Source organism: Vollenhovia emeryi, unplaced genomic scaffold (assembly GCF_000949405.1).
Source record: "Vollenhovia emeryi isolate VEMERY1.0 unplaced genomic scaffold, V.emery_V1.0 DF939203.1, whole genome shotgun sequence".
NCBI lineage: Eukaryota > Metazoa > Arthropoda > Insecta > Hymenoptera > Formicidae > Vollenhovia > Vollenhovia emeryi.
Window position 1 is genome coordinate 657,203 of NW_011967163.1, and position 18,979 is coordinate 676,181.

Consider the following 18,979-nt stretch of genomic DNA (forward strand, 5'->3'; position numbering starts at 1 on the left):
TCCCTGTAGTTGTGTGCGTGCACCTCACAAGGATAGGGACAGCATTTATGCCGGTGCGTGTACACCTTAAGATACGTGCAATCATTGTTATGCTGCACAGGTATCTCGTAGTTAACGTCGTCTGGCTGTATCCTGTGCAGAGATAGCTACAGGCGGCGAGTGATGTAACACCGAAGACGACACATAATCGCGAGCAGCCTATCGTTATCTCGAGCCACAGTTTTTCAGTTAAATCAATGAAAACACCGAGGCGCCAGGTGACGCGAGTGCGACGAGAGCTTTAAATATCGCAGCTGACATTAACGATCCCGAGATACGACGACGGGATAGGAATCGCTCGGGCGGCAGCTCCACGACAGTCCATTTGGTTTAATCGTAAACGAAAACGCGACACGCGACGTGTGTGCGTCGTGAGCCTCACCATGTAAATAAAAACAGCGGGTATATCGATAACGCGATTAGCATGCGCGGCGCCGCGAGGTTCCAGTCGTTTACATATCGTGCAAGAAAGCTGGATGGCATTTTTTTTCCTTTTAAGAATATGTATAATTTACGCGATCGCCGTGCATAATGCACGTCGCGCGAGGCGATTACTCGCGACAAACGTGAATGCGAAGTGACAGCCGAGCCTTCCCTCTCTTTCTCTCTCTCTCTGGGTAGTATTTATAGTTAGATCTTATTTTAAGATCATCTTTAAATAGTCCGTGGCCACTGAAATGTTCCATACAGCATCTTTAGATAAAGTCAAGACGGATCTTAAATACAAGACCTGACTATGAACCTGACCGTGGTCCGTGCCTCCACGCCGCTCGCGACACTGTCACCCGGTTCGCACGTGGTTATCCCCCTTTCGCTCCGGCCAGAAAGAGGGTGACACTCACCTAGCTTTGCGCTCCAGCTGGCCGCTCAGCTCGTTCCTCTTCAGCACGAACGGCAACCTGTTGCTGACGACGATCATGCTCCCGTTGGAGGTAAAGCTACACGGCTCTATGGACCACATGGTTGTTGCGTGGTGACGGTACGGTAACGCGCAACGGAACCGTGAAGGTGGGAACCGCGGTGGCGAAACGTCTGGCAGCACCGCGCGGCCTAGTCGACGCGGTCGTCCTTGTCCACGCGGAACGTCGCGTTGTCACGTGCGTACAAACGCGTACAGACACGGGCGGCGGAAAGGATGCGGCTCTTTTATTCCCCTCTCTCTCTCTTTCTTTGCGCCTCCGACGGAAATCGGCTCGCGCGCGTCTCAGCCCCTCGCCCGATCGCCTCGTGCGCGAAACGTCTTCCGCGATTTCCCGATACTTGCGCGGTTAGTGTCGTTCCTGCCTCGGGTCCATGGTTTACCGGCGTTTTATCCCTCGCCGGTTTACGCGGGTCAGTAAGAGTGAGAAAGTGTGTGTGTGTGCGAGAGAGAGAGAGAAAGAGGAACAAAGGGGAAAAACCGGTGTAGGCGAGCGCGGGAGCGAGCAGGTCGGGTTGCGCAATGTGTCGCGTTGCGCGGCCGGGGCAACACTAAACCGAACTCAACTAACGCCGTCGCGCTTTATCCCTCTTAAGTCGGCGCGGCCGTTTGGTCCAAAGTGCGCTCCCTGTAACCATATCAATGACGGGGGCCGCGACCTCTCGACCACCACCCGCGCGCGCGATCGGCCGCCCTCTCGACCGCCGTCGCCGTCCATCAAACGCAACGTTCTCCACGACCGAGACGCCTCGGCGAGTTGCCATCGCGCTAAATGCCATGTAAACACAACCGGGGTGACACCCCCCCAGCGAGATATCGCGGGGGACCAGCCGCTCCGAGTCTCCTCGAGCCGATATTTCGGACCTTGGCGACGACGATTTCGACCGTTCGACGCGCGCTCCGGGACGCGTGATCGATCAATCGCCCTCGCCTTCTCACGTCTGTGAAATGGGCCCAACTTTTTCAAAATTCATTAATATTAATTACAATTCTGAATGCCCCGGCAGTTCTCAATTGGTTTTAGAAATTCCGTTCTCCACTTTTCGTTTCTCGCGCGCGACATCCGCGTTGCCCCGCGATTTTGCACCCTGGCACGCGAGGTCGATCGCCCTCGCGTTCTCACGTCTGCGAAATGAGCCCCACTTTTTCAAAATGCATTAATATTAATGACAATTCTGAATACCCCGGTTAGTTCTCCATGGGTCTTAGAAAGAATTCCGTTCGCGTTCTCCACTGTTCTCCACTTGCTGTCTGTCCCGCGCGCGACATCCGCGGAGCACGCGCGATTTTGCACTCCGGAATGCGTGATCGATCACTGGCCGCGAGTCGATCGCCCTCGCGTTCTCACGTCTGTGAAATGGGCCTCACTTTTTCAAAATTTATTAATATTAATTACAATTCTGAATGCCCCGGCAGTTCTCAATCGGTTTTAGAAAGAATTGCGTTCTCCACTTTTCGTTTCTCGCGCGCGATAACCGCGTTGTCCCACGATTTTGGGTCTTCACGACGATTCGTTCGGGCCCGCACAGCCTGACTCGGGAGGGGCGCAATTTCCGAGACGGAGTTAGCGAAGCGAGCGTGAATTTTTCCACTTGACGTGCAAACAATTCTAAATTGCCGCCAATTGTTCGATTCTTTACACGAGATAAGATAATCATATTTCTCCGTTCCTGTTCAACCTAGAGATAAGTGACTGGCGCCGTATCGATAAACCGCTTTGAAAAACCTGCGACGCATAAGCACCGTGCAACAGCGTCCTTCTCGTCAGTTAAGAATCGGCACGGATGGAAACGACTCTTCGCGTGGGTGAATTTCTTTCGGAGATGTTGGAACTTATCGATAATCAAAGGGGGGAAAAAAATAACGTCCTCTCGAGCGAGCACCTTTGACGTGACGTGAAAATCAGAGTGATTATCGGATCGACCGGTACCTTTCGCGATTGAGAAATTTGCGGTGAGTCATTCGCGCCTCGCTAAGCGCGTCTAGCCGAAAGCCGTGATGCAAATACGTCTAAGAAAAAAAAAAAACGTTATCGTCACGCTGCGAACGCGTGTCACCGTCGTCGTCGTCGTCGTCGTTGTCGTTGTCGCCTTCGTCATTGTCGACGCACGACGAAACGCGGAAAATTGGCACGCGCCGCGCACGCGGTGCGTGCGTTTTAATCCACGCGGAAGTAAAAGATATTCACATCTTCGTGCGGATTAATGACGCACGAGCGAGAAACAAGGGTGGAGGGGAGGTGCTAGCTACAACTTGAAGAAACGTTATCTCTTTCGTCCTGGAAACGTCGCGACCGAGAGTGACGTCAAGCGTTCTATGCAAACTTTTTACTGGCGGACTTCGAGTAACAATTTCAAATACGTAACTTGGACTTGTAAATGCATATTAAGGGCCAGTTTCACAAACATCGGTTAACTGCTAACCGAAGGTTAATGGATTCTCTGTCTCTTCTTGAATAATAAGATGGAAAAAGATAGGGAGTCGACTGAACCTTCGTTAACAGTTGACCGATGTTTGTGAAACTGGCCCTAAGTGTACACGAAGAGAATATATACCGGAAAATTGTGTAATTGTGGGACAACGTGACGTTTCGAAGAAATTTGTGAGTCTTTTGAAATTTTACCATTCATTTTGCTAGCAAAATGCGAAGTTGTCCCACGATGATTTTCGGGGCAAAGAGTGAGAACAAGATTCGCATTCGATTTTGGTCACAAAGTCTAAGCAAAAGGTCTCGTCAAGCTGATTACAGATATGTCAGTCTCAGGGTATACGTATTTAACGTTCCAGAGATATTGGGCTTCAAACATTACCAGGACGTAAGCGACGAAGCCGCCTAGACAGACACCAACCATTTGTTTGGAATAGAGCCCGATATCTCTGGAACGTTAAATAGATACACTCTGAGACTGACATATCTGCAATCAGCCTTTCAAAGAGACCTTTCATTCGATACATACTTTGTGACCAAAATCGAATGCGAAAAAAATTAGGCCATTTGCCTATGGACACTTGTTCTCACTCCTTTAAGAGAAAGTTCTCCCTGTGTACGGTCATGTTGTTTTCGGAATATTCGTGCGTATCATTGCTTAGATATTCGTACATATCATTCCTTTGCTCTAATAATGCGTCACTGCACATATCCGTGTGCAAAAGCTATATTGCGTAATTTATCATAAAACGTCGAACAACCTATCTCAGGCGCGACTGTACGCGAAGCCTGAGGTCTTTGGGACTTTCGAGGTGTGAACATTTCGCGGCAACAACGACACACAGCGCGAACTTTCGAGTAATCCGGAAATAAAAGAAGTGAAATATTTAAGTACGCACGCGCGTACGCCGGGTTGTCCGTCGATAGGCGAATCTGGAGCTATTTCAGCCGCGCGCAGTTCTTATTCGAACTCCTCGGTGTATTTTTATCTTTTTGCGAACACATATAAATATATGTAGAAAGGAGAGAGTGCCAATGTGAGCCACAAAATGAACGGAACTCGGTTCTCACAATATGGAAACAAAGTTTCTCTTCAATAGCATAAACGTTTCGACCCTTCTTCGGGTTAGGTAAAACTCGTTTTACTGTATTTTACTAAAATATATATATATAGGTATCTTTGATTTCTCGGAACGTTAATGTACTAAACAGTAATAATGATTCTTCCAGCTTTACGAAATTTGTACCGCATGTTTAAAGCTCACTTTGGCTCCACGAATTTGCGTGAGATTTCGATTTTATTGCAAACGGATAGAATTCCGTTTACAGTTGTAATAAGTTTTCGGAATATTCGTACGTATCATTGCATAGATATTCGTACATATCATTCCTTTGTTCTAAAGACAATTATAATTGTAAATTGTATTTTGATATAAATATTTTGTGTGTCCTTTCCGATTCTTCGATATTTTCCGTATTACGCGACGCAGATAATTATAAATAGACGTCGGCGTTATTCTAACTCTATTCTGGCTCCTAGGGCAAACGAGAGAAGAATTTAAAATGGCGCTTTGAGTGAAACTAGGCGCGCGAAAACGTCAAGAATAAAAAGGTAAACTATTGAATAAAAAAAAATGTCCTCACTATTTATACGCATTTAAGAATAAATCAATGGTCTCATGATCTTTCCCATTATCATTGAAAATTGTAAAGATAAGTGTTTTAAAAATAATCAATCTATAAAGCCTCCGCTACAATGATTCTCGGTTCTGTCTACAATGGTCGTAGTCGTAAGAATAATCGACTGCGATTGGTCAATTCTTATCGAGCGACTACGACTACGACCATTGTAGACAGAACCGAGAATCATTGTAGCGGAGGCTTTAATGTTATCGACGGTATCGCCGTTGGAAAGGTGAAATCGTTAGTTGTTTTGTCTTTTGTCATCTAAAATACAATTAATATCATAAAGTGCGCTCGCTAATTGGAGCGAATCAACACCGCGCTGTATTGCAATTAAAGTATTTCGCTCGGATTAACGCGTTCGTCGCTTTCCTTTCGAATTCTCCGGCTCTCGGCAATTATCTAATCTGTATTTTTATATAACGCAGTATCTTCTTTCACTTTTATCCGCCTTCAACTTTTACGTCTTGTAAATGTTTATTACGCGTATGTCGATAGCGTTCCGGATGTGCTTACTGATCTATGAATAAATCTATTTCGCAGATAAGCGTTGGACGTTGGAATGCACAATAGAATCAACGTGACCTCTCAACCGCGATAAGGCGTCCACGTTCAACATTTCGAAGCGCTAAAATGTGAATCACGCCGAAGTGCGCGATTTCTGATCTGATTACGAAAGCCCGAAAGTATCGTCGAAGACGAGTAATCGAGGCAAGAAGGACTCCATCGTGGAGTAACGTTGCAAAGTTTCAGTTAAATCCAACTCCCTTACAGATTTCCTTATGTCCGTTCTACACCTACTCTGGGGAAAAAAGTCAGTTACAACCCATTTTGGGGCCCACATTTAGGAATCGAATTATTTAGATTGTTCGTAACTCTAATCTTTTACGAATTTTATCCCGCGTAACTAAAAATCACAATTAGCTGTTCTATCTATATCCAAGATATTAAAGTAATACTAATCAATTCTCTCAATTAGTTCTGTCGATAGTCAGTAACGCAAAGATAATTTTCACTTAAGTGGCAATAACCGAAATGTTAAGTTGCTTAACTACATAAAAAAACGGTTAAAATTTTTCCCAGAGTACAGTTTACGAACAATCCAAATAATTCGATTACTAATGGTGGGCCCTAAAATGGGCTATAACTTTTTTTCCCAGAGTAGGGACGATCCAAGAGGTTGGTCACCGAGGTATTCTTTGTACGAGGGCTAGATAATTCATCGGCAATCCAACCGAAATCTTGAGTAATCCAATATATTTGGGGCAATTTTACATATTCTAAGGTAATCTTGTGTAATATGAGATAGCATTGGATTATCCGGAGTAATTTGAGGTAGCATTAGGTAATCTTGAGTAATCTGAGGTAATTTAAGGGTAATGTTCGTTTACTATAACCGCTAGTGACCAACCCCTCGGGATGGTCCTACTTGTGGCTCATCCGAGTGAAAAAGTTTACACGAGTACTTTAGTAAGACTATCATACTAAGTATGGTTTTTCTATGATTTTACTATGATTTTTAACCGTCTTCTTATGTAGAAATGGCACCCGAGTCCATAAACGGTTTCAATACGATTTTCTCCGATTTCCCTGACCACTGGAGACACCCTGTTTAAATTCGTACCTCCCGCGCGTTCGGCCTTTAATTCGCACCTTCCGCGCGCTCGGCGCCGCGCCAGTTTCGAATCTCGCCCGAGCTCTCGGTCTCTGGGCGGGCAGGACGGATTTCGCAATCGCCGCGAACGAGATCGAACTTGGCCGCGAGTCGACACACGGATTTCGAGACACGCTTGGCGCTGCTATGTCTGCCGATATCGAGGCGCGAAAGTGTAATACGAGCGCTCTGACCGATAATATTCAATTCAATTATACATTTGGGCTAAAAATACGACGGCATTAACGCTCGGTGCTTTATCAATCAAGATGCTCCCCCATTATCTTTTCATCATCGCGTAACGTCGCCTACGGCGGCGGTCACAGGCTCCGATTAATCTCAACAACGGCAGACCTTGCTCGAAAAAGAAATTAACTACAATTTGGATTTGGAGGCCCGGTTTCTTCATCGTCGCTCAATTTCAACCTTAGCTTAATTCACCTTTTATCCCTTTCAAACTGTCCCTTTAAAAAGAGACGAGGAACAATCCAAGCTAAGATTAAAGTTAAGCGACGTCGGTGAAACCGGGCCTCGATCTTTTCTTTCAATTTGTTAAACGAAAATTTAACAGTTCTGCCCGCAGTGTCGACAAAACGGCGTTAAGCCCGTGTCCCACTACGTACTGCGGACGCGGATTGGATTGGGATTACGGATTGCGGATCGAAATTCAACCAATCGGGTTCAAGGCCGCCTCGTCTGATTGGCTGAAATGTGATCCGCAATCCGTAATCCCAATCCAATCCGCGTCTGCAGTACGTAGTGGGACACGGGCTTTACTCGGTCAAGTCGGTCGGTCGGAATTTGGTGCGCCAGGTGCACAAGAGCGCGAGCGACCGAGACCGGCCGGGAATTGAAAACGTGAGGCCACCCCGGTTCCAATTCCCAGACTATAGCGGATACGCCTATGTTCCGAGAGGAGAGACACGCACAGCGCGAAGTCCGACTCGCCTCGTTCGCACGACGTCGATTTTGCGACTCTCTCTGTCTCTCTCTCTCTCTCTCTCTCTCTCTCTCTCGGCCTTCCGCGACGCCTTTGCTTCCCTCCGACAGCGTGAAAATACCGCGATTGGCGTAAGCGCGCGAGCGATGACAAAACGACGTTCTCTTGTCCGTCGGTCGACGAACGATCGGACGACCGGACGACCATCGTCAGAGGAAACGAAAGCTGGCACAGATCAACCTGGGAGACACCCACCTCAACGCTCGACTGTCGTCCCTTATTTCGTGTGACAGTGCGGACAAGTACGTGTGTCGCCGGCGTGTCTCCGAATTGCTCCGAATGACGAGGAAACTGCGATCCGATGCGAGGGGCACCGCGACGCGTACCAGCGAACGACGCGACGACGGCGACAGCGGCGGCGCCGGTCAGTATCTTCACGAGAGACGACTCTCCCCAACGGGTAACCGACGCTGACCGACACTGACCGACATCGACTGTAACTGGCCATGTAACTGGTGCCCTCCTTCGCAAAGTCTCTACACGAGCAAGACCGGCGAACCGATGCAGCGATGGGGTGCGCTCACGGCGTTGGCGCCCCGCCAACCGCGAGCGAAAAAATTCTCTAGGCAAGTCTCGGCCATAGCAGAGAGAAACCTGAGAGCGGCGTTTTACTTGACTGCTTTCGCGAGGTCAAAATGATCCGAAGTAAAATGACCAAGCGTAGTACAAGGTCATTTTAATCTAAATCATTTTAATTTTCTCGCGAAAGCAGCCCAGGCCGTCTCTAACGCTTGCACTCACCGTCAGATTTTTAATTGTTTATACATATATTTTTTCAATTTTATCTCGGCGATGTTTAACTTGGTGCTAAAAATACTTCATCATAAAATAAATATACGTAGCATAATTTACTAAGGCCCAGTTTCACCAAACGTCGCGTAACTCAGTTTAATTCACGTTTGTCTTTTTTTAAAGTAACAGTTGGAAAGAGACAATATATTGCTAAATAAAAAATTTGCGGACAATCTATGTTAACATTCTTTTGTACAAACAAGATTGCTCCGTTTATATCGGACAATCAATACGATTGCATTCTGATAAACTAAACTTTGCATTTTTCTAGTTCCAAACGAAATGATACCTGTCTTTTTTATTTTAATAAAATGTTTATCCGATAAAAACGGACCACCTTGTAGAGGCCCTCCACCACCCCCGCCGAATACTTATCGGCGGTCCTCTTTTGTTTGCACCAATTGTGCTTTTACGTTTTTATAACTAATTTTTACTTGTTTTTACCATTTACTGTGTAATATATAAATAAATATAAAAAGACAGATAGGGTTACATAGTGAAACTAAAAACATAATATACAATAAAAATATGTTCACTATTCCATTATGGCATAAAATTACATATGAACATGTGATATGAAAACAATAATACATACATAACTCTTACACTATAAAACATTAATAGAAGATGTTACACAATGCTACACATGTGGCTGCGTCTAACATTTTGTATTAATGTGCAAACGAAAAATCAAATTGTAAAGGAAAATCTATCGATCAATTGCAAACGAAAAATCGATTAAAAGAATATAAGTGAATTCAATTAAATTAAAATTGTATTTGATGAAAACAAATCGCAGAGCCCCCCCCCCCCCCCCCGCCAATCTCAATCGGCGGTCCTCTTTTCTTTACAATGTGATTTTTTACAATTTTATTATTAATTATTTCACTTTTTTTATAACTTACTTTACAATGTATACGATATCATAAAAGAAATAATTACAATATAAAATAAAAATATATCTGTACAATACAATATTTCTCTCGATGTTACCTATAAAATGCTCGGTATGCATACAATAACGTGAAATTCTTGCGATGTAAAGTATATACACATTGCATGTTTGGGATAAAAAATATCCCGAATGTATTTATTAACGATCCATTAAAGGTAAATCAAATCTGCAAAAATTTTACGTAAATTTAAAATGCAAACTTAACAAACGCATAACAACTTCCACCTTATAATATGCATCCGATTGCAAATATAATTATGTTTAAAGAAATGCATGGCAGTTATAATTTTATCTATCTTTTTAATTATCTAGTTGTACCCCCCTGTCCCTGCCTACCCGAATCCCTACCTACCCGTATTCCGCTGTATAGTCCTATCCATTTTCTTACCTACCCGCGCTTCAACTTTTTGTTAATAAACCTACAAGTCTTTTATTAAAACCGACGCGATTTATAAGAGGTCCGATTTGGAGTTGTATACGCGCGCGATTGGGATGTAATAGGGGTCTTTTTAATCTCGCACATATGCGAGAATGTGTAAAAAAGATAAGAATTTATAACCCACCCGAATTTTGACATAATAAGAAGAAATAAAGTTATTTTGCACATCACTTTACATACTTTATCACAGTGGCCAATATTGACCACTAACTCGGCGTATCCCTTCGTTGGGCCAGATTGGACATACCTTTCGTTGCTCCTGGCCATACAGTCTGGTCATTTCGACCAGAGATCAGGAAGGAAGAAAATTCCTTCCATAGTCGGTTTATTATTGTCACCGACAGATATTTCGTTCGGTTCGAACTATATGCGAGCGTCGATCGTATCGAAATGCACGACCACGAGAAGTTAATTAAAGAAGAAAATTAAGTGAAAAAATTTGCTGTATAAAACACTTCAAATATATTTTTACTTTACGTTATTTAATTGAAAATAGATAATGACTGTCTTTTCGTGACTCAAACTTTAAATTCAAAGTTCAAGGATATATTACTTGTATGTTGAAAAAAACAATTTACTTCGCGTTGTATTTATTTTAAATTCTGCGATAAGTTTAAATTTATAATATCGATGAAATTAAGCAATTACTAATTTCTTGAAAATTTTTTGAAAAGTTAATCGCGACACCCGACCGCGAAAATACGAAGATGCGTGTAACTATGCATGTATTCATGCGAGACGCATCTTGAAAGTGAATCGCGGAATACACAAACAGAATAAATGACGTGAGATCCATAGAAAAGAAATTTTCCGATAAATAGACCGACAATGGAACATTCTAGTTAATGAATAATCTCAACTAACGTATAAATTTAAAATAATATAAAGTTTCAGCGGTCTCGATAAAATAATTAGATCTCACGTCATAGTTTTGCACTTTATAAACATGTATAAATTTACTACTGAAAAATGGATAGAATGGGTTACAAGAAATTAGCTCGACGAATAAATTAATAATATTCGTTATGTTTGCGTGAAAATGTGTGACGTGCTACAATAGACCACCCAACCCTCCACAATCGTGATCACTCCCTTTCGGTAAATGAAATATATTAAAGTAAACAAGAAATTTTATGTTATAATCCATCCATTTTTTGGTAACGAATCTCGAGAATACATCAATCTATAGTCTACATTCTACGATCTACAGGCCTGTGTCTACGATGCTAGGACTTGGTCCAAGTTCTAGTTTCGAGAAATGTGTAACCAATCAATTTGCATCTCTTACGGAAGAGCTGCAAGTTGATTGGCTACACATTTTTCAAAACTAGAACTTTAACACAGTTCTTGGATCGTAGGCACAAGGCTTACGAGATTCGTTACCTGAATAAAAAACTACTCACTTACCGACCCGATGCGCAGCAGCGGAGTTGGCTACGTTGAATCTGTAACACAAATATAGAATTTGTTAAAGCAGTGTTCAATGTGGAAACTATTATTATAAAATATAGTTATCGCACAAGTAATTCTTATGCGTATCAAACTTCATTCGACTCGACGTTTAAGTGATTAACGCGCGAGAGATTTTTCGCGAAAGAACTTTACGAGAATGAACTTTTATGAAATATCAAGTGGTTGCTTGTTCTCTAATTATCATTTTGACATTATTGAATTATGAAAGGGAACGACTAAAAGAGAAACTGGGAAAGAGATTACTTTTACACAAAATGAAAAATGACATTTACCTTAAAGTTGCTCCGCCGGTGCCTGATGCCGTTTCCAGGCCTGCTCCTCCTCTCAGATTGGTCCTCTGGCACACTCGCGAAGGCACAAAGATCGTTCGCGCGATTTTACACTCCCGTAAAACCCACCATGTGAAAGCATGTATTTTGTTCCGTCAAGTTCGCCTCCACTTCGAGTCGGCGAGTATTATACGAAAAACTGCCAAATCTCGGAAGTGATCGACAGGAACGGACGTTTGACAAATACTTGCTTCTCAAATGGGCTTTGAAAAGTCTTTAGTCCGATTATTTTAAACGGCACTCCCGAACGCGACGAAAATGGAAATTTTACGCGCACTTTTGTATGTTTAATTGTTAAAGAGATTATTTCTTGGTACGCGATCGATGTATTACAAGTTTTCGTTATTATATTATCCGTCGATTCGTGTACTATCTCGCGCTTTTCATCTGAAAGCGATAAATGTTTCACTTCAGTCACTTAAACCGACGAAAATTTTCAAGCACTATGTGAAAGAGATTCATTCCAGTTCGATTATTGAAAAAAAGACACTATCACTCGTGGATGTAAGTATCGGAACTAATAATTTCTCTATGTAATTCACTTATCGCTTTCTCTTCAAAGTACGCGTGATACTCGTCTCGACGCACCGTAGAGATCGACGAATATGATCACGACAATTAGTTCTCGCACGAGACGATCGCGTTACGAAAAGCGACGCGAAGACACGCGGAACGGAACATCCGACTCGGTCGACTGATACGCGCCGAATGGTGCGACTCAATAGACCGTTTTCGACCGAGGTCACGGTCATGAGGTGATGACGTTCACGGCGCTATGTAATTTTTTGTTTACCGGCGCTCGGCGACCGAGGTGTTTACGCCGCAACGATCATTTCCTGGAATCCGCGCTCGGGCTGTGACGCTATGTGTTTCTTGGAATCCGCGCTCGATTGTTTACGACGCCGTACGCAAGATCATTCCACGCGTCGATAGTCGAACGAGTCGATTATGCCTGTGCCGTATATCGTATTTTCTTCCGTGACACGCGTTCGCGACAAGTATTGAAAGAAACCGCGACCGCTCTCTGCCTAATTCCATTCGATTTTGGAGGCGAGGGAGCTGAACTGAATAATTACCGCTTTAAAACTGGCGCGAATTGACGAAGAACGGCGGACCAATCGCAGCGGGCTTCCTTATGGCCAGACTCTGATTAGAGAATCTTTAGCCACGGTCTTACATACCGTATGTGTGTACTTTTTTGTACAAAATGTACATACGGGCTGCTTTCGCGAGAAAATTAAAATAAATCAGATTAAAATGACTTTGTGCCTATGATTGGTCAAATCTGAAATTTCATAGCATCACATTGAAATTTGACTCAATGAAATTCCAGATTTGACCAATCATAGCGCAAGATCATTTTAATCTGGATCATTTTGATTTTCTCGCGAAAGCAGCCACGGTGTACTATTCCTGCTTTATTTAGTAAAATAAAGTAGGCACGCGAGAAGAGTTTAATTGCTCAATTGAAGGAGCATTCGCCCGACGAGAAGTCCCTAGGCGATCAATTCTGCATCTTACACTATACAATTTTTCGAAAATCTTAAACGACTTCGAAACATCTCGACAGCGGATTACGTTCGTTCGACAACCACGACGCTGTTTCGTGAAGATCTTGAAAGAAATTGCCCGCTTCCGACCTCTCGCGCGAGAATCTCACCCGTTTGAGTTCCGACATGTCTCTAAATCGCCGCGTGTGCACACGCTCGCGCGTCACGCGAGGCGCAATTCCGCAGCGCGTTTGTCCACGTTCGCCGAGCGGGTGTTACGCGACTCCCGCGGGCCGCGAAGTCCCGCTTCTCCGTGTCGAGAGAGAGAAAACGGGCGGTCGCGTATGGGGATCGCGAGTATAAATAAGCCGGCCAGGTCGCAAGTCGGCGGCTCACCGCGGAGTATCGTCGGGCGTCCCGCCGCGCGATTGCGGAACTCCCGGCGCGGGCGGCTGGATCGCGGGCTCGACCGGGCGGAAGACGACGGGGGAGATCCGCGCGCGGCGGTCGCCTGGTCCAGTGAGAAATGGCCGCCGTTTTGAGGAGAGAGTTCCGTGCCGCGACGATCGCGCTCGCCGGCAACGGGAGTCTGCCGCTGCACGTGGCCGCACGGTAAGCACGGGCTCTGCGAGCCGCCGCCTTTCATTCTTCCTCCCTTTTTTTTTTCCCCCCCGTCGAACTGTCGAGCGATCCGCGCGGGTAACCGCGACGGACCGCGCACCGTAGCGGGCTACCCACTCGGATAATCGCTGGACGATATTATTTCCGCAGGTCCCTGACAAGATCGTCGGCCCGCTGCGACATCAGCGAGGGATGGCTGAGCAAGCTCCTGGTGCGGAAGATCGAGCCGACGAAGGAGTCGCACTCGCGGATGCTCTCCGACAAGGAACTCATTTACGCGCTCCACACCCAAAATATACGGCCAGACTCGATTGACAAATACTTGGCCAACTAGTGAGTCGACATCTTTGTGACCTTGCCTCCGAGTGCGTGATAGTTTACTGACCTATAAACCCGATAGAATCGTTCGGGCTTCGACGGAGTTGGACGCCTCCGAATTGTTCCCTTGTCGCTTCACGGTTCGTTTCCGCACGCACTGCGGCGCGATTCCGAAAATATAGTTGAAACTTGCGCTCTTTGTACCTTGGTATCTTCAACGAGTTTAGCCACGTCAGCGTTGTGTGCGTAAATTGGTATCAAGATGTAATTTGTACTCGTTTCGTAGCGTCTATGAATTTGATGGATGATTAAAAAGTGCGTGTATCGATATTTCCTTTTTATTGAGCTTGCGATGCCAAACCTCTCACCTGTGGTCGATACAATTTCATTCCTTTTGCGTCATTCCAGCGAGGAGAACGTCAATCTTATACACTCGAAAAAGTCTGAGCTGAATTGCGAATTGGTGGCTTCGTGGACAGTGGAGGTCGGGGACTTGGATCAGGCCATACATTTGTGGCAGTACACAGGTGGATACGAGCGCGTGGATCACGCGCAGGCTGTGCTCTCCAAAGATGAAGTAAATATCCTGCTGAATAATAAACGTGTCAGTGATCACTAATGAGAGAAAGAATTGATCTCCGCAGGCTTACCAGCGATTGCTCAAGGAACGTGGGAATTACCTGAGGTCACGCCACTTGCAGTATCTGTTGGCGTTCAGTTACTGGCCGCCGCTGGAGAAACGGAAAGGCCCTAACAAATATGAGATACGCAGTTACAGTTTGAAACCGGGCACGATGATAGAATGGGGGAACAATTGGGCGAAAGCCATTAATTACCGCCGCAACAACGACGAGCCGTTCGCTGGTTATTTCTCGCAAATTGGTAGATTGTACAACGTTCATCACATTTGGTGTAAGTGAAGCCGCGTATTTTACATTATGCTCGTTCGCCTTCGTGCACGTCGAGTAATGTCCGTTTTTACTTCCCAGGTTACACGGATCTTCAGTCGCGTAAGGAGACGCGCGAGAGTGCCTGGAGATCACCCGGTTGGGACGAGTGTGTCGCTTATACCGTACCCTTGATAAGAGAGATGCATTGTCGTATATTACGCCCAACCTCGTTTTCACCCACGCAATGAGAGTGCACGGGTGCGAACACAAATGCATTTTGTATATTATGCCGGGTATTTCTTATAAATATATACAGACTGTAATATTGTGTAAAAAAAAACGTTTGTTACATGTATACACTGTGTAAGTTAAGTACATGAGCTATTTACGCGCATGAGAAAGGCTACAAATTTTTGTTGTACTACAACTGGCAGGATATATTAGTTTGCTACTGTTTGGACGTTGTATGTATGTGCAATTAGCAAAAGCACCGTGCTTTTGTCCAAGTGTCAGTTGAATCACGACATGTATCTATAGAGAGAGAAAGATATAAAGGAATGACCCTTGTATTATACTTTTGTCTTTTTTTTCCTTCATTCGACAGCCGGCAATTTTTAAATATCCCACGGGAAGACAATACGATACAAATTTATTCGAGATTTCTCATATCTGTTGTATCTTTCAATTCCTGCGTAATATATTTGATGTATATTGAGAAAATGTAGATAGTACGCTATAACAGATACAAAAAGGAGACTCCTGAATTTATTACATTAATTAAATCGTCAATAAAATTTGCTTTGCACTTTACTTACAGGATCAGCGAACTGGATGAAAATGCATTCACGTAGTTTAACATTTCTCGTCTTTATTATCTTATCAATATGTGTTGGATTAAACAGTTTCAGCAGTTTACTTTAAGCCTTAATTTGCGCTGGAGATAACAGGCTTTTCCCAATCAATTTAGTTACATGTCTCTGTGTGTGTGCGTGTTACTGAAATTTAAAAATAAAATTAAATATTTGTATAAAATAATTACCAAGAATATTTATAACTCCATTATTCGCATTACGTGCAATGCGTTTCACGATCTATTAGGGAGCTATTGGCATCTATTTCAACAAAATTTAAAATTTTACGTTGTGTTAATAATAGAGACAATAATAATAATAATAACAAAATAATATTAATAAAATAGCTGGAGAATATTAGTCCGTTATCTCGTGCTACAGATAAGTTGTATGAGCATACATGGACTACAAATGTTAACTCACCCACTCAGACAATTACATTCAATTCGATGTGAAACACGTCGGCATTTGCCACAGAAAATTCTTGATGAAATTACTCTCTTTAATTGCAACTAAAGTTAACGCTCGTATAACACTTAAGAGAATTTGCATTTCGACATGGGAAGCTGTACACATTACAAAATTGAATAAAGAATGAACATTCCAGATTCCAATAATGGCCTCGTTAAGAATTGCGCACTATATGTACATACATCGGGCATGAATCTCATTCTACTATTAAAATATGGTACAAGGTGTTTGGTATGAGTTCTATTCTCGTTTAAGAACAAAATGCAAGGATGAATTGAAGCCTAACTGATAAAGCTTAAAATTGGCAAAGGAGATCAGATAGTCACGTCAAGAACAAATCATTTTTAGATCCGTTAGAGGATAGGTCGAACGTAAATCTCGTAAATGCACCTTTTTTTTTACAATGCTGATGCGTCTTTTCAAAATGAGGGGTTTCGGTAAGAAATATTTTTTTCCATAATTATGTACAAAATAGCAGGCTAGAAAAATCGTATTGACTTGAAGTACCTTCAGAAATCAAAGATTACATGTATAACATTCACACGAAATCTTAAATAATATTAATAACGTATCATTTTTACATGTTGTTATGAAAAAATATATTCTTCTGTGTAAGCCTTGTTGAAATCAATGTATGGCGTAGGTAGTTGTTGAATTTTTATTTAGTTGTCTCTAAAAGATATCAATTTTCCATTTTATAAAACATCTATGGGGGATTATTTTGCTTCACAAAATGACAGTATCCTGTGTGTCTTTTCTGTTTAATAATCTGTCCGAAGTATTTTCTACTCTCCATGGTTTTGCCTTATGGTATTTATTCTGCGGACGACTAATGCCTATTCCTGTTACTCCATGCATTTTCACCTTGAAAGAAGCAAGACAGTTAGAAAAAAAAAAGTTACGACTGATCTTTAATTAAAGCCAGAAATTGTATTGAAGTATATATAGTTACATTCACTTGAGTGTTTCGTCGTGTACAAAAACCAATATTCCTGTAATTGGCCGATAGTGTAAAGAAGACAATTCGTACTGGAATTGTAACTGTTACAGCAATCTCAAAAATATTGCGTTTCTATCTGATGACAATGAATTGCATTGCAGTACAGACCACCAACATTACCGAATCACACCTTAAATGGAAGTAAGTGAAGAACGAGCTTGTCAAATAATCACAAGCATAATTTGATACTATGACATTTGATATGCTATGCCTATGATTAATTGTCTAGCTTACCAGTTATCACATTCCGAAGTTAACTGATAAAGTTAGCCACGCGCGCGATTTTTTTGGAAAATTTTTATAAATCTCTCTCTCTCTCTCTCTCCCTCTCTATCTCTCTCCGTGTATCCCCTTATTTTCTCTCTCGCTTTCTCTCTTTCTCATTGTCTCTCACTAAATACTAGATATTATAATCAAAATTCCATATCGCAATTCTATGTAAAGCGAATAAATATTTACAAAACTCTAGCAACATCGACAATTAATTTCCTAAATTGGGTATTCAGCAAGTTATAGTGATTACACAGACTATAGTCGAGAATAATCTTTTTGTTACATACATACAACTTAACTCAGAGACACAACTCGTGCTATAATTAAAAGTGCATATAAAACTTAACAATTCTTTTTTTTTAATATAAAACCTACCCAATGGAGACAGGTCTTGAAAGCTAAAACTTTAATAATCGCAATCGTTTAATTAGTTACTTATAATAACAGAAAGACGTATTATATAACATATTAAATTAGCCTAAAGAGTTTTCCTAAACCACATATCTTACGTAATTTAGAGTCCGGTTTGTTTCCGGTTGTTTAGCACGAACCATCTCTGTTAGTCTGTTATGCTTCAAATTGATTATAGTAATTGATTTCGGACATCTCTCCCTAAGAACCTAAGGAAGAATTTAAATGTATCTGCATACGCACATGGATGCCATTTTACTGTCTTTTCCATAATGAATCATTACATTTCGATTACTATGTATAATATGCGTCTGTATTTACATACCATAATGGGGAACATTTCAAGTTGATTGTGACAGTTTTCCGTATTGTACAGCTTGGAACATATAACCATGATAACAATTGTATTGTTCATGTTTCACTACAATCACTCATATCACTATAATTGAACACACTTTTAGATATTCGTTCGATGCATGCTAGTCGCTTATAAATTTTCAGATTTCACAAAGGATTTAAAAAAAAGAGACACATATTTATACTTATAGATACGTATATGTAACGAAAATTGGAATGTGTTATATTGCCATTGATAATGCAAATGACAAAATGTTTACAATGTGAATGTTTAAAGCTTCTCATTTTTGTTTAAACGTATATAAATTATTACAGAGGAAGAAAGATCTACGAACTTAGGAAATAAAATGCAATATTTTTGGTCATGCCTCCTCAATATGTTTTCTAATTATCTTTACCTCTTCTAAATTAATTACGTTTATCTCTTCTAAATAAACGTTTTTGTTTTAATTTACGTGAAGAATCTCAAGCTATAAGCGTAAAATAAAATTATAGAACGTTAATTCTTTCCATTTGTATAATATACGCATTAATTAATATAATACAAGTATTTGATTGGCTTTCTCAACTATCGCTTACAAGTATT

The 18,979-nt window shown here is 42.3% G+C and overlaps 2 protein-coding genes and 1 long non-coding RNA gene across 3 annotated transcripts in view; 2 read left to right on the plus strand and 1 right to left on the minus strand.

Annotated features, from left to right (window-relative positions):
- The window catches only part of LOC105561697 (alpha,alpha-trehalose-phosphate synthase [UDP-forming]), a 19,478-nt gene extending 17,941 nt beyond the window's left edge, over positions 1-1,537 (minus strand). The window contains exon 1 of the mRNA XM_012011900.1: positions 882-1,537. Within this exon, the coding sequence (XP_011867290.1) occupies positions 882-1,000 (119 nt within the window). The 5' untranslated portion in view covers positions 1,001-1,537. The remainder of the gene's footprint in view (positions 1-881) is intronic.
- Positions 1-5,933, plus strand: part of LOC105561696 — a 10,610-nt gene extending 4,677 nt beyond the window's left edge. The window contains exons 2-3 of the long non-coding RNA XR_001008921.1: positions 4,927-4,998; positions 5,613-5,933. This is a non-coding gene — a long non-coding RNA (uncharacterized LOC105561696). The remainder of the gene's footprint in view (positions 1-4,926; positions 4,999-5,612) is intronic.
- Positions 5,934-13,594: 7,661 nt separating this feature from the next.
- Positions 13,595-15,604, plus strand: LOC105561698 (protein NipSnap). The gene is made up of 5 exons (XM_012011902.1): positions 13,595-13,813; positions 13,973-14,155; positions 14,549-14,717; positions 14,785-15,052; positions 15,130-15,604. Exons 1-5 carry the CDS (start codon positions 13,728-13,730, stop codon positions 15,276-15,278), a joined length of 855 nt encoding a protein of 284 aa, XP_011867292.1. The 5' UTR covers positions 13,595-13,727; the 3' UTR covers positions 15,279-15,604.
- The last annotated feature ends 3,375 nt before the right edge of the window (positions 15,605-18,979 follow it).